The sequence below is a fragment of the Pempheris klunzingeri genome, chromosome 5, assembly GCF_042242105.1.
Source record: "Pempheris klunzingeri isolate RE-2024b chromosome 5, fPemKlu1.hap1, whole genome shotgun sequence".
NCBI classification, from domain to species: domain Eukaryota; kingdom Metazoa; phylum Chordata; class Actinopteri; order Acropomatiformes; family Pempheridae; genus Pempheris; species Pempheris klunzingeri.
In genome coordinates this window covers 6,937,086-6,954,435 of record NC_092016.1, presented here as the reverse complement: position 1 = coordinate 6,954,435, position 17,350 = coordinate 6,937,086, and the positions used below count along the sequence as shown (strand labels likewise).

Sequence of the window (17,350 nt, the reverse complement as noted above, 5' to 3'; positions counted from 1 at the left end):
TCAGTCCTAAGTGACGAGCTGTTGCCTGACGGATGTAATGCCAAAGAAAAGAGAAGCATTTTTACTTTCCAGTGGACATGGCATCTATGTTGCTAGGTTGAAATAAACTTTTTCACACAGAGTCTGTTAATCAGGATTGAGGTGAAGATAAACCAGAGTGGAAATAGATTGTCCTGAAGTCAGAGGCATCCCTGTAAAATGTGTTTTCTTTTTTTATAAGAGAGTGATGCATTTCACTTTTACACTTCTTATTTGTTCAGAATATTCTATTTTCATATGTTTATCACCATCAACCAATTTATTAATGCTTCTGTGTAACTTTATGGTCGCTTAAAAATGAATACTGGTTCAACTCATGCCGTATGTTGGATGGAAAAAAAAAATGGTTTGTTAAATATTAACACTCTGGGTCATTTAGGAAAACATGAAGGAACACTGAGTGACAGGACCAAATTATCCACGCTGAGTATGGGACACAATGTTCTCATTAGGCAGATTAAGTGAAACGCTCCTGAGGTCAAAGAAGTGAATGTTTGAGTGAAAGGACGAGACGGTCACTGTTTACAGCAACATTCCCACAGTTTCACTTATGACCAGTGTTACATGCTAAACATAAACATGGCTAAACTGCACAAAAAATCCCAACAAAGTATGTTATCATTTTATAATATTAGCCTGACATCATGATAACTGTAGTCATGTTGACATGATTACAGAGGGCCCTCAAAGTTAAAGGAGTAGACTTTTGACCTTCTGGCACGTGGAGTCCAGTGCTGCCTGTGAGGTCCAGTGGCCAACTACGGTACTGCAACAAAAATATTCCATGCTCCATAAACTTCTATTTTATTATATGATCTATGGGTCATCTTTAAAACTGTTGACAGAACTCCTCCATCTGAAAACAAGGTATATTATTACTCTTTGTAGTAGGATTTTATATATAAGTCAGTGGGGGCCAGCACAGGAGACACTAATGAGCATGTACAGAACAGGGAGGAAAACCAAGAAGAGAGAAACAAAGAGGAAAACATGGTATATGAGCACAGAGGAAAGAAGGACATGCAGGAATGAACACACACCATCTTGAAGTGCAGCGTCTAGTTACGACATGAACTTTCCTCGGACACAAGCCACGGGACAAACTTAACATTTTATTTTCCTAAACCAAGAATGGAAAATTGTCTCCATTTTTCATCTATCCAACAGTATAGTTTTCTGGTGTGTAATGAACATCATAGCCTCACAGTCATCTGGCTACAGACCATAATTGTTGTTTTTAAATCATCTCAGCTCATAAACCTCCCTCTTACAGAGTGCCAGTTGAGTCAGTCTCTGATTGGCTGTAATGAAAAACACCAAAGGTCTGACTGGAACTGCGAACTGAAACATAAAGAGGGTTTTGAGCTGAGCTGGGCTTTCCTCCAGAACCCTCTGTGTGCGTGTGTGTGTGTGTGTTTAGGTTTCGCATGTGATGAGGAGAGACTGACTACCATCACTGTTACATAACCACCTCATCTACTCACTGTATCAGCCTTGACTGAAGAATGAGACACATCGCTCAGGGCAGGATATCATGGTGTTTGTGGAAGCGGAGGGTCACTTTTCCCCTATTACATAAAATGTGGAGTGCAGTCATTTGCTGTCTATGAACCACACATCGCCGTTTGCATTTCAAAGATGTGGGCTTCTGTAAATCCGTTTCAGGTAACTGCGTTAAGGATGCTTTCCACTAGGGTCCGTGTGTTCATTTCATCTTCAAAAGCTCAGACGACAATCTAATTAGGAGTCAAGAGTGAAAGCTCAGCAGGCTGTAAACATGAAGCCTCCTATAAAGCGAGTATTAACTCTGAACACATTTCATGTCTCCACATCACCGACACAGATTACAGACTCAGAGCTCTTAGTCACACTGTTTCCATCTAAAAAAAAAAAAAAAAAACAACTTTAAATATCAATCCACAGCTTCAAAATAACAAAAGTGAAAAATGTAGCCCTTTGTGTGTTTAAGCTGTAAAATACCAACACTACGGTAAGCTGCAGCAGGGCTGAATCAACTGATACAGTCCTGTAATCAAACAGTTAATAACTATTTATAATATAATATATAATAATAATAATAATTACAATAAAATCCATAACCAGTAGTCCTGCTGGAGTGCTGCTGGTAGTGGTAGTAAAATGTAAATCCAAAATTTGAGTGTGGAAGTTCATTTTTGACCTGCTGTGACAAAAGAAAAATAGAAATAAAAGATAAAGGGCTGCATCATCAATCTTAACACTTCAAGCCTTTACACATCAGACACGTTTCTCTTCGTGTGATTTACTTTTTGAACCTGTATCAGCTGCAAAAACTTTGCTGAGTGATATTGTGGCTTTTACTTTTTTGAGTTTTGCCTCTGACATGTTCATGTGACCAATTAAAAAACACCCGCACACCCAAACACACACATGTATTTGTGCAGCCGTTGGCATGTAAAGGTCTTCAGACTTTATTTTATTTACTTTTTGATCAGATTTAAACTGCACTCTCACTCACTCTCCACTTATAAGTGTGTTCTGCTTATTGTTACTTCACACTAAGAGGCTCTTTTTTGCATTCATCTGCTGAAGAGGGAACTTAAATCTCAGTTTAAGATATGAACATGCGAACAGATTTTGTGACATCATGATTACTTTAAGCCATTCGGGGTCCAGTATGCATCTTACACAAGTGTAACGTGACAACAGGTACTTTGCAAAGTTGCGTTATCTTGAGACCTGACTGAGATAGTCTGAAAAGAGCAGGAAGAAATGGAACTCACTGTGGTCTTGAGGCTTCAGCCTGGTCCGTCTGCAGCTTTTCTCCTCCCTCTACCTCCATTGTGCAGTAAACAATCCGGTTGGGAGCCACAGACTTCAGACCCTGGACCTCTACGATCACAATCTGAAAACACCAACAAAACAGATTCTTTCTTCAGATCACTTCCTTTGTCTGAGCGACAATCCAAACAATGGAAAAGTCCAAGGTGACGTCTTCAAATGTCTGTGTGAAATGTCCAATTAACAGCCAGAATCTTTCAGCCATATCATCCAGTATCACTCTGGTCAACATTTTACTTCATAAATGACTGAAACTTTTAATACATTATGATTACTGGTGTTCAATTATTTCTTGATGATCAAATAACCTATAAACCTAACCTATAAATAGAAAGTGTATACTGTGGTCTACCATTAGGATTGATGCATTTCTACTCCATTATCTATCGTATGATCGTATGAAACTATGCACCAGTTTCAGCAGATATCTTGTCAGCCAACTACCAGCAGATCGGACAAGTTCACATCCACACACAACCACACACACACAAACCTCCAGAGTAAAGGACAGCACGACGTCAGACTTGGACAGGATGTCTCCTTCATCTCCCATGTCGAGGAAGGAGTTGTTTATGGAGGAGCGTTTGAGCTTCTGTTTGAAGTCCGGACCTCCTTTGGACACCGGCAGACTCTCCAGGTTCGCCATGAGCAGGTTGACAGACGAACGCAGCTCCTCCACGTACAGAGGCTCCATGTCAGCGGAGATGAACTTCGGGTGTCTCCTCTCCTGCAGGACAGACATTCACTCGCAGTTCATCATCAACACAAAAGGTTTACTTCACATCAGCGTGCACTTCTTTAACCACTTGGGGCATGTTTTTGGTCAAAATCAGTCGCTCATAGATAGGGCATCTAAAAGTTACTCTACACATAACCGACAAGAACCAGGAGACTATAAACATACATACACTAACAACATTCATCTCAGATTTTCACGTGGATGCCCACTTGGATGCTCTCGCAAACATACATTTTAGTCGTCCTAAGATAGATGTATTTGTCGATTGACACTATCAAAAAGCCAGTTGAATAACATATTTTGATTGGGGGAGAGTACAGTGTTGTTAGTCCACTGGGTGATAGATACAGAGTTAGTGGAGAAGTGGAAGTGGGCAGCTGTTTATATATCAGATGTGTTTACAGCTGTGATTTCTGACCATTTAGCTGCAGCTGATATTCAACTTTCTTCACCAGCTAGTCTCCAGGTTTATGTATCTGCTGGTTTGTGCTGGGCAGGTAGGGTGCACTGGGGTTATCGGAGCTTGTTTGATAGAAAAAAAAAAAGAAGCTGCCTGCAGCTGCTGGAAACACTGAGACTGAACCAAACAGTCGCTGTAAAAAAATATGCTGTAAAAACAAATCTAGGAGCCGAATGAGGCTAAAATGGTCTGAAGAGCTGCAGTTGGTGAGAATTCTCTGTGGGTTTATCAACTAGACACACCTTTCACATTACACAGGGTCATTGTTAAAATGAAAATATTGAACAGTGCATCTTTAAACATGATTTTGTTTTTATCTGTTTCATTTCATTATTACATGATGAGTTTGGCTTTTATTAATAACAATAATGTGCATTTCTCACCTTGGAAATCTTCTCAGCCAGCTGTAGCCTTCCATCCAGCTCTCTGCGGATCTGAGCTGCCTGCTCATCCACATTGTCCAGCTGAGACAGAAAAAACAAAAAAATTGAAAAGTTTCATTAGTCGGCCAGTCAGAGAGCTGCAGGATCAATAAACCAATCAAAAGGTGAAGGACGGACACAGCAGGACAGGTCTGCTCTGAGGAGATGGGCTTTAAGGAAACTCAGTTGAGTATTGATAAACCAATCAACGTATGAGAAACTGTAATTAGCCAGTCAGGAGTGAGGGTCTGAGATTAGAGGTTCAACCACTTCATCAGGATGAGGAACGAAAGTGCCTCTTCGACCAGCTACAGAAGAGAAATATTCAGTCATGTTTGTTTATTTTTGTCCGTGGTGTACAAAGTGTTGGTGCTGCAGGTTGTTCAGCTGCAGGTCCTCTGGTGTCCACTAGATGCAGCTCCGAGAAAACTCTCGCTGCATTGAAGTGAATGGGAACCCCCACAGTTAGTTTCACCTATTGTGCCTTTACAGCTGGAATGACATAAGACAATCTTTCCAAACCTTGGGAATCATGATCCCATGTGTCAAATTGGGTCACAAGCTCCTAAAAGTAAGTTAATTTTTCAAAACTTAAAATAAATCAGGTAATAAATATTTGCTAATAATAAACCATGAACCCTGATCTTTGCCAGGCAACATAACTCCCACGGTATTGAAGTGAATAGAAAAATCTCAAAACTCTGTCTCGCATGGTCGGTTTAGCGGATTTCATTTTTACATTTGGCACATTTGTATTCATACCAAAGGAAATTAACTTAAAAGATTTGAAACTTATGGTTCCAACATGGTTGTGCTAAGATACATTTCAGCAAAGGTTTTGTGCAGGTTACATGCCCTGCAAATGAGCTCAGATGACATCCATGAAGCATCCATCCATCCATTATCTATACCCAAGTCCAGCTGACATCGGGCGACACTGGTCGCCAGTCAATCACAGAGAGACAGACAACCCTTCACACTCATGGGATACAATTTAGAATTACCAACCCTTTAACGTCCTCACCAAGAAAAAAGCAATGAAAAAATTTATTCTTTATATATTTTATTTCCTTGGGGCACTAATCACAAAAATCTATTAATTTAAGAACAGACCCCACATTTTTTGAAATATTGGCCTCTACCAAACGGTTGAGATGTCGTAAGTAAAACATGTTTTAGGGTTAAAGGGTTAACCGAACCTGCATGTCTTTGGACGGTGGGACACAGGGAGAACATGCAAACTCCACACAGAAAGACCCCAGGTTCAAACCTGGAACCTTCTTGCTGTGAGGCAACAGTGCTAAGTGCACTGTGCTAAGATTTCAGGCAGCTCCCGCTGGGGCCACAAAGGGCTTCTTTTTTCACATAATATGCAGTTATACTTCCAAACACCTGTAAATAGACTTTATTGTGTAAAATTTGTGGAGTTGCCCTTTAGCAGTGACTGTAGACTAAAATGTCATTAACATCCCAGCCTCTGACTTAAAATATGTATGAAACAGCAAAAAAACTGTTTTGTTTTAAACAGTTTAGGTGGGAAAAAAATCTTCAGACCTAAATCTGGGATCCTGGGACCAAAAAGATTGGGAACTTCTGTCTCGAGGCTTAAAGAGAGGAATGCTTTACATAGTGTTTGACTTAACTGAAAGCTGTGCCACACTAAGCATTGTTAGTTGCTACCTCTTCCCTCTGCCTGATGTCTGTCCAGGACTCACACTTTGGCTCGGATAAGGATTTCCTGACTCCAGTAGCTGTCAGGTAAACCCTACCATAAGCTTTACTTGTGGTTTAACAAGCCTTAGATTCACCATCATCATCTTAAATTAACTGCATTACACTCATTTGGCAGATACTTTTAAACCTAAGCAACATACATTTGGAATTGGGATACATTTGGGCGTCAGGGTCTTGCTTAAGGACACTTGCGTGTGGACAGGAGAAGCCAGGGATCAAACAAACAACCCACAAATTGCAGCTGACACACTACCAAGTGAGCTACAGCCGCCCCGACCACGTATACAATTTGATAGGATATTGACTGATCAGTTCAACAGCTGTTTAAATACGGACACTGCTAAATGTGCATCAGTTCTGGTTGATGTGTCCTTGTGTTTTCTTTCTCTAAGCTTTGAATAGGCTATTATTTCGTAGTCTGGGGTTAAAGTGAAGTGGTCCTGAGTCATAAAATCGTGTTCACTGTCTCACTGTCTGCACTGTCGCTGCAGTTTTAGCTTCTTCACAGAGAGATGAGGCTGTGCTGTTTGAGAGCTTCAAACTGAGCAGGACAGCAGTCAGAAAGTCGCTTGTTAAACTTGATGCTAGTGGGACTCAAAAGAGAAGATAAAAGCAGAGTGAAACCCGAACGAGGTTTGCTTACTGGGCAGAAAATAGCGTCTCGTTTCACAAATCTGTGATGAGCAGAGGCGTCTAAAATGACAATCGGAGATAAAACAGCTCTGATGGAAACTGGCCTGAAGCAAAAGAGACAAGTGGAACCTTCAGTGCCGATAACGGAGAGAAAAGATAAGCTGTTTAATTTGAGCCTGTTTCAAATTAGGTCCCAAGGAATCAGTTAAAAATCATCTGTCAGTGTCTCATTTACAGAGGATGCAAACTTCCTTTAGTCACACTGAAGACTTACCAAGACCTGCAGCTAAAGAGGAAACTGCTGAGCGGCAAATTCTAAACTAAAAATCAAACAGGAGCCGATGAACACGTGTCAGTCTGACACCTTCTCTGCCTCGAGACTCCTCAGGTCTCTCTCCTGGACTGATCTAATCTCTCAGATTTTAACCTTCTGCTGGCAGCCTGCAGCTTTTTTTTTTTTTCTACGAACACACCTTTAGCTGGAAAGATTAAAGAACAAGAAGTTCACCGTGGCTGATCCTTTACTCTGTTGCTAAACTGACTCACACTGACACTTAATCGACTGCAGCCCTCTTCGTGTTTCTGTTTGGAGTTCCTGCCGTTGCCAAAGGGATTTTTTAGAAGTTGGTTAGATTTGTGAAAGGAAAATACATTTTAAAAAACACCCAGAAAACACCTACAAGTCTGTGTTGTTTTAAGTTCAGCTTTTAGAACTTGTTTTTGATAAAACAAGAATTTTTAGGAATGTCGCAAAAAGTAATAGTCGCTATCATGAAACACTTGGGCCATATTTTTGTGTGCAATGGCCATCACAAGCAGCGCTCCACCCGTTTTGTAGTCCTGACTCGATTCAATTTGGTCATCAGTGGGGTATTTTGGTGCCAACAAGAGGGCATGGTGCACAGGAGGGAGAAGAGTCAAAAACAGGTGGGAGCAAACTGAGTTGTTGGTATTCTGATAAAAAAAATTGTACTAGACTTTGCTCTCAGAATACATTTCTCAGAACCATGCCTCCTTGTGGTGCAAGGTCACTTTACTGCCACTTTGGTGATATGGTCATTGACAGCAAATGCATAACAATGACGGAATAATACTTATATATTGTATATGTAATACTGTATATGAACTAATTCAGTTCATCATTGTCAAACCAGTAAACAAGTAACATTTCATGTGGTTAAGGCTGGAAGGTCTGTAAATCAGTCTCTATTCGTCTATAAATGGTTATGAGTGGTTCTTACAGTATCTCTTGTCCGCAGATGCTTTATACCGTATGAAGAGCTTCTCCTTGAGTTCATTACATCCCTGCAGCCTCCGATTTCAGAAGTGGAGTGTCAGATGACAGTGCCAATACAGACGGCCTTCCACTGTTGTTTTCCTTATTATATCACCACGATTCTACAAAATAAGACCACACACACCGACACACATCGGACTGGTTGGTTCTAACTCTGTATTCAGTTGTTGATGCAGGTTGTCAATACTGTGCGTCTCCTTTCCAACTTTTTCTTTCTTCAGTATAAGTGCTGTTTCATGTTTCACTCTAGGGTTGGGAGATGTCCGCTAATGTCAAAAGTAAACACGGAAGTGCCAAGAAAAACATAGTAGGGACTAACACGGGTAAAAATGGGGGAATAGAGACTCGCCCTTAAGTCACTTCCTCTCAGATGGAGTACCAGAGAGTGACGCTATGCTAAATGTCTGTGGTAGCATGTTTCTTGGTGAGCGCGCTGTGAGCCTTCATCATGGTGCGGCTGCAGCTTTTAAATCACGACGTTATGATGGTAGAGGCTCAGTGGTCGACGACTGTCGGCATCAGCCCAACGATATTTCACTCAAAAGTGCATATGTGAGCCTCAGTGCCTCAGCGAGCAGTGTTGGAGGAAATGCCAGGGGATCACCAAGGTCACTGGGATTCATCCTCTGTGGGCCATACATGTCATTAAAAAATGTCAGGGCAAGCAGTCCAAACGTTTCAGCAGCATTTCAGTCTGATCCAAAGCAGAGGAAGACCGACAGAACACCACCACCGTTGTCCACAAAGCCGTGATGCCACTGTGAAAATGCAGATGTTGTCGACCGGTTTCTTCTTTTTTTTCTTTTTCTATTATTGTTGTTACGACTAAATGATCTGACCTTATTTGTTATTTGATAAAATATCGTTGCCATCATCTCATGTTACAGCTTCCTGTCAGGTCTGAGATCCGTCTTCACTAATTGCCGAGAGGTGGATATTTGTTCGTGGATGATTTGACAGGATGTTTTTTTTTCCTATTTTCTTTCTACTGACACTTCAGGCAACAAAATCAAAATTAGAAACGTGCTTGTTTGAATCCATGAGCAGACTGCTGAGGCTCTGACATCCACAGATGAAACCTCACAGACATGTTTAGTCATTCTGCAGTCATTACTGATGAGGTCTGCTGATCACTGAGCTCTAATTAACTCAACACTGCGAAGAAGAAAAAGGAATTAATTAGCAAAGTGATGGAGGTCAAGCAAACATGTGCATGTTAAAAGAACTGTACAACAGATTGCATTCCAGATTCCATGTTTGTATTCTTCATTCATTACTCACGTAGTCTTTACCTCATGTAGAGAGGCATCAGTGTTTGAAAGTGGTGGTGAAGGTCAAGACATGTTTATGCTTTGGAAAAACGTAATAGGAATGTAGCATAATAATTGTAATGAATAAAAAACCTTGAAAAGATTATTTTCAGACGTTCAGCTTGACAACAAAAAAAAAAAAGCCAGCTTAATAAAACATGAATCAGTGCGTGTTTGCCCAGATGAAGTTGTGACCTGACAAGCTGCATTAATCAAATTGTCTCACTGCTGGTTGCCAACGATTCTGTTACTGGTAGCGTTTTGTTGCTTTCATTTTGCTTTTTTCGTCATTACAGTGGCTAATCACCAACTATACACTTGCACCACTTCTGCTCAAGCACTCACAGCTCTCTACTTCTTTTAGCTACTTTCTTGCTCTCCCACGATTGTTTGCATGCTACAACAGTTAGCAGCAGTTCAGCTCTCTCTCTCTCCCTCTCCTGCTATCTCGCTCAGTGTGTCTCATGTTTAACTATTCCTCTGCCTCCTTTAACGATAACGGTACACACTAAATGTACTTTGTTTGCAGTGTTAATAGTGAGGCTCCTTGGACCACCGAGCAATAAGCAACATCCTTGTAAACTTTAAAACATGTGTATTATTATTTAAAGCTACACTGTGCAGTGTTTCCCTGCTTGTGCTCACCACATAATGTTAATTCTTGTTAGCTACAGGGTTAGCTGTTAAGTAACACACATAATTTTAGGAGTGGGAGAAATCTCATGCTGCTGTTGATGCTCAGCCTGATGACAGACACTGGCAAAAGTGAGTTTACTCGTTTGCTGCATCGCAGGTAGAGGAAATCTATACCTTTTTTCTCAAGGGCACAGCGGCCAGTTGAAAACAGGTGTGCAGTGCTTAAATGAAAGGGGCATTACGGCCACACTCTGGGGCATCCATGGCACTGGCCATTTAGCTGTGGTATAATTCCTGCCCTGTTCCAGTAATTATTCCTCCTAGAGCTTTTATATTTGAGACTTCCTGCAGAAATATAACAATGCATGAGTATATTACTGAATGTCAGAAGAGGAGGCACAGGGAATCCATTTATTCTTATCAGCCTTCACATCTTGGCTTATCAGGTGTTACTTTTTACATCCAGGTAGATGATGATGATAAGTATTATCCAGAGGTAGTTTGTCTGCGCTTATGTGTGGCGGCGTAATTAACTTTTTGTGGCCAGAAAAAAACTGCTGCATGCTTTTACTTTGTGTTCCTGGTTGTGTCTCCAGTTAATACCACTCCAATCTAATTAACTGTACTGAGATAACAGAGCTCACAGTCTGTCGACCACTAATCGAACTCTCTTTATCAAACTCTCAGTTGAACACATTTGAGTGGCACAGTTACAAAGAGGTTTATAAACCAGATTAAAAAACTGTTTCAAGAGCCCATAACACAAATAGAACATGTTTAGCATGTCAAGAAATAAAACAAGTAAATAAAAAAGAAAAAAAAAACATCTAATTTTGAGCTGCACAACAGACTCAAGCATATTGTCTTTACAAAGCTAGAGATCCAAAAAAAAAAGAGACTTTTACTGATTCTGAGTACAATTTTAAAATGTCCGATTCACTTAAAATTTCTAATTTTCATGCAAGAGATGCATCTTTGTGAAAGCAAAACACAACCATCAAAGTACAGTGGAAGACCTTCATGGGTAGCAGCTCTGTCCTGGTCCTGTATTGTGCAGATTTCACTGCCCTCTCTAATGTTGAGGGTGGTTCATTTGCCATATCTGGCGGTGACGCAGCAACTCAGGATGCTCTCAATGGTACATCTGTAGTCCGTTCCTGTTCAGCCTGTAGAGGAAGAAGAGCCGTTGTCTCTTGTCATGATGCTGGGGCTGTGAGTCCAGGTCAGGCCCTCACTGATCTGAACCCTGAGGAAACTGAAGCTGCTGTTTCTCTCCACCATCGTCCCATTGATCATGATGGGGGCGTGTCCCACCCCGTCACTTCCAATAGCCCACAATCGGCGTCTTTGCATTGCTGACGTTGAGAGGATGGTCGCTGGCACCAAACGTCAGGGCTCCTCTCTGCAGGCCTGTGTCATCATCACCAGCGATCAGGCCGATGACTGTCCTGTCGTCAGCTAACTTGATGATGTTGGAGCTGTGGGTGGCCATGCAGTCGTGCGTGCACAGGGAGCACAGGAGGGGCCTAAGTGCACTGCTCTGTTGGGCGCCAGTGTTCAGAGTCGGGCAGAAGGATGCGGCGGTGTCCATCCACACAGCCTGGGGTCTGCCTGTCAAGAGGTTCAGGATCCAGTCATATAGGGCAGTGTTGAGTCCCATGTCTCTGAGCTTGATGAGGAGCACGGAGGGCACAATGATATTGAATGATTAACTATAGTTAGTAAAGTGTTCCTGTGGTTCAAGTGGGAGTGGGCAGTGTGGAAGGAAAGAGCGACGGTGTTGTTTGTTGAACTGTTTGGCTTGTGTGCAAATTAAAGTCCAGTATATCAGGACAGACACTGATGAAGGTTTTGACAAACTGCTTAAAGCCCCTTCCTGATGGTAGAAGTGAGCGCTACATCTAGGCAGGTAGTTTTAGTCTTTCTAGGGACGGGAACGATGGACTTTTTGAAACATGGCGACTACAGAATGAAGCTCAGAAGTTATGATACAGACGATTGAATTCACAGAGATTTTTTTTTTCATTTACAGACACAGCATTTGATAGATCTGAAATTAATTGAAGCTTCTGTTGATTAACATACCTCCCCTGTAAGAGAACGAAAGAGACAATCACCGACACACCCACAGTTTGGCTGCATGTGCTAAAATGAGCAAGAACACACACACACACAGATCAGAGTACTAGCTGGCTTTGTTACCATGACTTCTATTATGTGGTCTTTGTTGGAAGCCTTTCTAATTCTGCCTCATGGAGCATTTCTATGACAACCAGCCTTCATATGATGTTGTTAAAGTCTCTGCAATGTGTCAACATGTCACAGGCGAAACCCACATATTAAACTGTTAGACACTGAAAAAAAAATTAGGTTTTACTCAATGTTAAAGGCAAAAGGCTTTAGTGTCTTGCTAAAGTCTCTGAGTTACAGAACAGAGAATGAAGCCCTCCACCTTAAAGATGTGTTCGAAGTCTTTTTTAAAATGATCTAGTAATAGTTTATATGACCTCAGGAGTTATCAAAATTTTCTCAGCACAGAAACGCATAATTATTCCTGATTTACCTTAAATAGTTAAAAATAAATCAATCTCACACTAAAACTGGAAATCATCTCATTATCTTTGGATATTTAATTTTCCTCTGCATACCGAATACTGAAATATTAATGGACCAAAATTTGTAATTTCCGGGTAAAAAGTAAAATGTAAAAGCGTGTTGAAACATCAAGTTAAATGCATGTGTGTTCATTTACTGTGGATTAGCCATGTCTCAGCATTTTTCACCTTTACAAAAGGCACAAACAGCGAGTGACTGCAATTACATTGAGTGAAAAGCATGATCTGGCTCCACACCACAGTTGTGGAAACACTCATTTTTATGAAAGCTTCATTGTTATAATTACAAATAAGCAGCAGAAAATAAAAAGGATGACAGTTAATTGACTGAAATTCTAAAATGTATACAACATGCTCTGTAAAGATCAACTTCTGCTGCCCGGCAACATAATTTGATTCTCTCTGATTGGATGTTTCTTACTGCAATGCTCCCTGGGACTTCTCTACTTAAGTTGTTATGGACAGAGCCAGTGCTCTTTTTTCAGTGGAGAAATTTGGTTAGTTTCTGCCTCAATTCATTGAGGAGATTTTCATGTCCATCACCAGTGTTGGGCAGTACTAATACTAGTGATACATCAAGTAACAAATCACTAGTAAGATTTTAGAGATAAAATCATAATTACCTCCCCCTTTGAAGAGTGGTGTAATGAATTACTGTTTGCAGGGAGTAAAAAACACAGTAATAATATTGCTTTTGAGAAGAGTATCTAGTAATAAAGTACTTTTTTTGAGAAACAAGACACAGTGATATTGTTTTATCTATGAAAGAACAGAGTTGCCGTGCTCCAATAAAATTATATACATAGAAACTGATGAGGCAAATAGTGCAACTAGTCATTAACATTTTTATTTCAGAAATTATCTTCAGATATTTGATTTTCCAAATCTGCAGAACAGTTTTAGCATCAAAGCAAAAAAAAAAAAAAAGCACATGTTCATGTTAAACCGCTGCCTTATTAGAAACTGAACGACCTGCTGTGCAAAACCACAGCTGATCACAGACTAATCATCTGACAAAGAGATGAAAGACTGACAGAGAAAAGATACAATTATGCCCTGCCACCAATTTCAGGCAAGAATCCACAAGAAACAAAGGAGGGGAAAAAAAGAAAAAGATGTGGATTTATTTCAAAAAGCAAAGACTGAGAGGAAACAGAACACCAAAGAAGAAGAAAGCAGCTCAGTGACAGCCAAAACTGCAGAACTTCAAATCTTCATCTACCTGCCCATTGAAACATGCCAGAACAGAACCACACCAAAATTAATGGACCTCCTTCAGAGTGGTGGAGGCCCTCGTTTTTGGCTGTAGTATGTAGATAAAAAAAAGTTTATAGCAGACAAGGTTAATGTGAAAATGGGCTGAATTACATAACTGTACCATCATCATGACTCTAAATAAACAACTATGCACTGTTATGCAGTCACACATAAGTCTGACATGAGCATTAAAACTGGATTTGCTGATTATGTTGTTGATAGTTCAATAGAAGGCTCTACTACAGGCTAAAACAATGGTGCTGACTCCATGGCAACATTACACTTCCTGTCTCCCCAGAGCCCCCAAATTATGGGAGCTGTAGTTCCAAAACAAGCCACAGCCCTGAGAAAATAAATTCACAATTATGTTCGTCCCAGTCTGTCCGTGTGGTATCCATTCGAATATAATGTCCACTAAGTCCTAAGAGTTATGGGAGCTGTAAGCATTAATCAGATCTGTAAACAAGTCTGAATACATCAAATAACACAGTAACTTAACAAAAGAGCCTTGTCACCAGACATTAGCTGCTTGAGAAGAAGGTAAAAATATGTGTTATATTCAATGTAGTGAGATGTGGCTGAAATGTAACTGGGGTAGAGAGCAGACAGTCTGACAGTCTCAGTGAGTTACTCCAGAGGGAAAGAACACAGCGAGCACTCTGACAGATTCAATCCTGACAGGCTGAAGGTTTCCCTTTAAGTTAAAGCACCAGTCAGTGGATAGCATCCTTCCAAAAAAATCAACTTTAAGAGTTTGAGCCATGACTTCTACATCTTAAAGAAAAAGAAAAAAAAAAAAGTGTTGATGACATATTTATCTCACTGCTGCAATTATCTTCTTCATTAAAACTTAAACTTATACCATGACTCTGGTTTGGTTTCCACCAACCAACTCTTTAACTGCTAAATGTTCCACTTTCTTCATCTTTCTTCAGTAGTTTCTTGAACTTGAACCAAGCTGACTGGGGCAAATTTCCATCCATATGTTGCTTTGCGCTCTGGTAGTTGTGAAACCTTCAGCATTTGATTTCATTTTAATGTAAATGACATCTTTAGTTTGTTTCTGCTGAGTAATCTAAACAAGATCACAGGTTGTAAGTCCTTAGAAATTCCACGGTGCAGTTTTGGTATCCAGTTCCTGACACCCCGGAAACACAGGTGAGTGCTTAAATATGGAATTGGTTCCCTTTTCTTAACACTTCCCCGCTTTCGTCTCCCATGTCAGTCTTTGTTCTTCTCTCTATTCTGGCCCCTAATGAAACAGGACAATAATAGAATCTGTCCTGGCAACAGACACATTCTGGTTGTTAGACAAGCGAGGATGATGTCTCAATGGGCCATGAAGTAATCTGTAAGTGGAAGCTATTTATGTTCAGAGCCAGTTACGGCTAAAGGAAATAATCAGCAGAGGAGAGTCACTGAGGATTATTGACGCACTGTTTCCTCAATATAGTGGTATTCAAGACTGTAAAGACTTCTGGAAAGGTCTTTAAAGTCTGTTCATCCAAGAAACAAAAACACCAAGGACAAATTAAATTTTTCCCTCCAGTGGTAAGATAGCTTTTATTTGACTTGTCCACATTTTGAGGTTTCTATCTCGATAAGGAACAAGCCTGCCCGTCTAGGGCTCAGCCAAGTTTTCCCCACACTTACTGCACTGGTTCCCTGGTGCATCCAGTCAAGACTGAGCTGAACAGGACTTTCTGACTTCCCTGTCCTGTCCTGTGGCCCATTGATTCCTACTGAATATGTGAACATTTAAAAATGGCTCACAAATGCGTTCTGGAGTTGCCCAAAGAACGAGCAATCTTGGGACAGAATGAAATCAGCACTGAATAGAGTCTTAGGATACACAATCTCCAAGAAGTGTCTATTTTGTGTCTGGGCAACACAACTAACAGTGAAGCTGACAGGAAGGCCAATACAAGAAACTGGCTTAAGAGGGTGGTTAGATAGATAGACAGTGGTTAGATATATAATAGGAAATATCTGTGATGGAAAAAATGACTTATTCTTTAAGAGTGAGAAAAGAAGTTTCAGAAAATGGAAAAAATGGATTAGGTTTAGAAATAAAGACAATGCCACTCTATACTTTAACTGATCGTGTCATTCACCGTATGAAAGTAATAAAACAGTACATGTACAAACTTGAACCTCCTCTCTACCTTTCTGTTTAAGATGAAGATGTGTTTTTGTTTTTACTTGCGAATGTTTAAAGCTTCGGCTTCAGCTTCAAAAACCAAGGCTCAGTCATTTCCTAAAAGGGCTGGGTACTGTAGTTTTGACTCAAATATTGATCAGACAAGAGGAAATACAGTGTTTGTTGAGGACCATTTCAGCAGCAGATGAAGCCACTTTGGGCCTTTGTTGGTATTTCCAGCAGGATGGTGTTTTTTCTGATTTACTCAAGAACTACAGTGTGTGTGTTTATTCTTTGAAACAAAGTGCAGCCTGAACTATTTTTAACTAGTTTGAATCAAATATTGATGTTGGTATCAGCCTTAAAAACACAGTATCGGTCAGGCTCTACTGGGTAAAAGAGCACATGGAGCACTGAGTTTGAAATGGGACACTATAGTGAAGATCTACTCCAGGACGTCCACGACCGGCACTACATCACAGCCACCCAAAAACATTATAATGAGATCAGATCAAATACACAAAGAAGACCCACTGGTTTTATTGCTGGTTCTGGTTGGCAGCAGCCTGAGAACAACAATTTGGAAAAACATTAACAGGAGCAAAAACTGGAGCACCACTACGGACGAACTCTGAAAACTGCATCCATACACGTGTTAGCATTTTGATAGACTTGTGACAAGATCAGGATGAACTCCACTTTTCACCCAGTGCAAGCTAGGAAAAGCTCCCATATCTAGCCTCTTGAAAGAAAAGACAAGTTAATCTACGGATGAAGGCATGAAAGTCTCCCAGGAATCCGGAGCTCACTTTGAGACACCTCTCCTGGGGTTACTCCCCATGACACAATGCCGGCAATATCAGGCTATACAAATAAACTTCATTTAAATAAAATGTTTAATATTAAGTGTTTTGAGTGTGTTTTCTTTTGTTTTCTAAATCAATAAACTCAGGTAATTCAGTTCATACAACAAAACTTAACTTTCTTTTCTTTAAGTGGCACTAATCAATATTTATATGGAACCAATGACTATTCGTAAAAAGGTAGTTATGAACCTGCAGACAATTATCTCATACTCTAAAGCTTTGTGGAGCTTTTTAGCTTCTTTTAGCTCGTAGTTTTGGCTCGAAGGCACATTTAATCTCTACTTCAGTCTCAGTGTCTCCAGCAGCTGTTTTCAGCTGTTTTTAAAAACACTGTTTACTCCCTGCTCAGCACCAAACAGCAGGTAAAGCTAGCTAGACTAGC

The 17,350-nt window shown here is 40.4% G+C and overlaps 1 protein-coding gene across 1 annotated transcript in view; it reads right to left on the bottom strand.

Annotated features, from left to right (window-relative positions):
• Positions 1-17,350, bottom strand: part of LOC139200878 (calcium-dependent secretion activator 2-like) — a 109,296-nt gene that overhangs the window by 86,411 nt on the left and 5,535 nt on the right. Inside the window, exons 2-4 of the mRNA XM_070830024.1 lie at positions 4,442-4,522; positions 3,353-3,586; positions 2,802-2,923 (exon numbers count right to left, since the gene is read on the bottom strand). Of these exons, the coding sequence (XP_070686125.1) occupies positions 2,802-2,923; positions 3,353-3,586; positions 4,442-4,522 (437 nt within the window). The remainder of the gene's footprint in view (positions 1-2,801; positions 2,924-3,352; positions 3,587-4,441; positions 4,523-17,350) is intronic.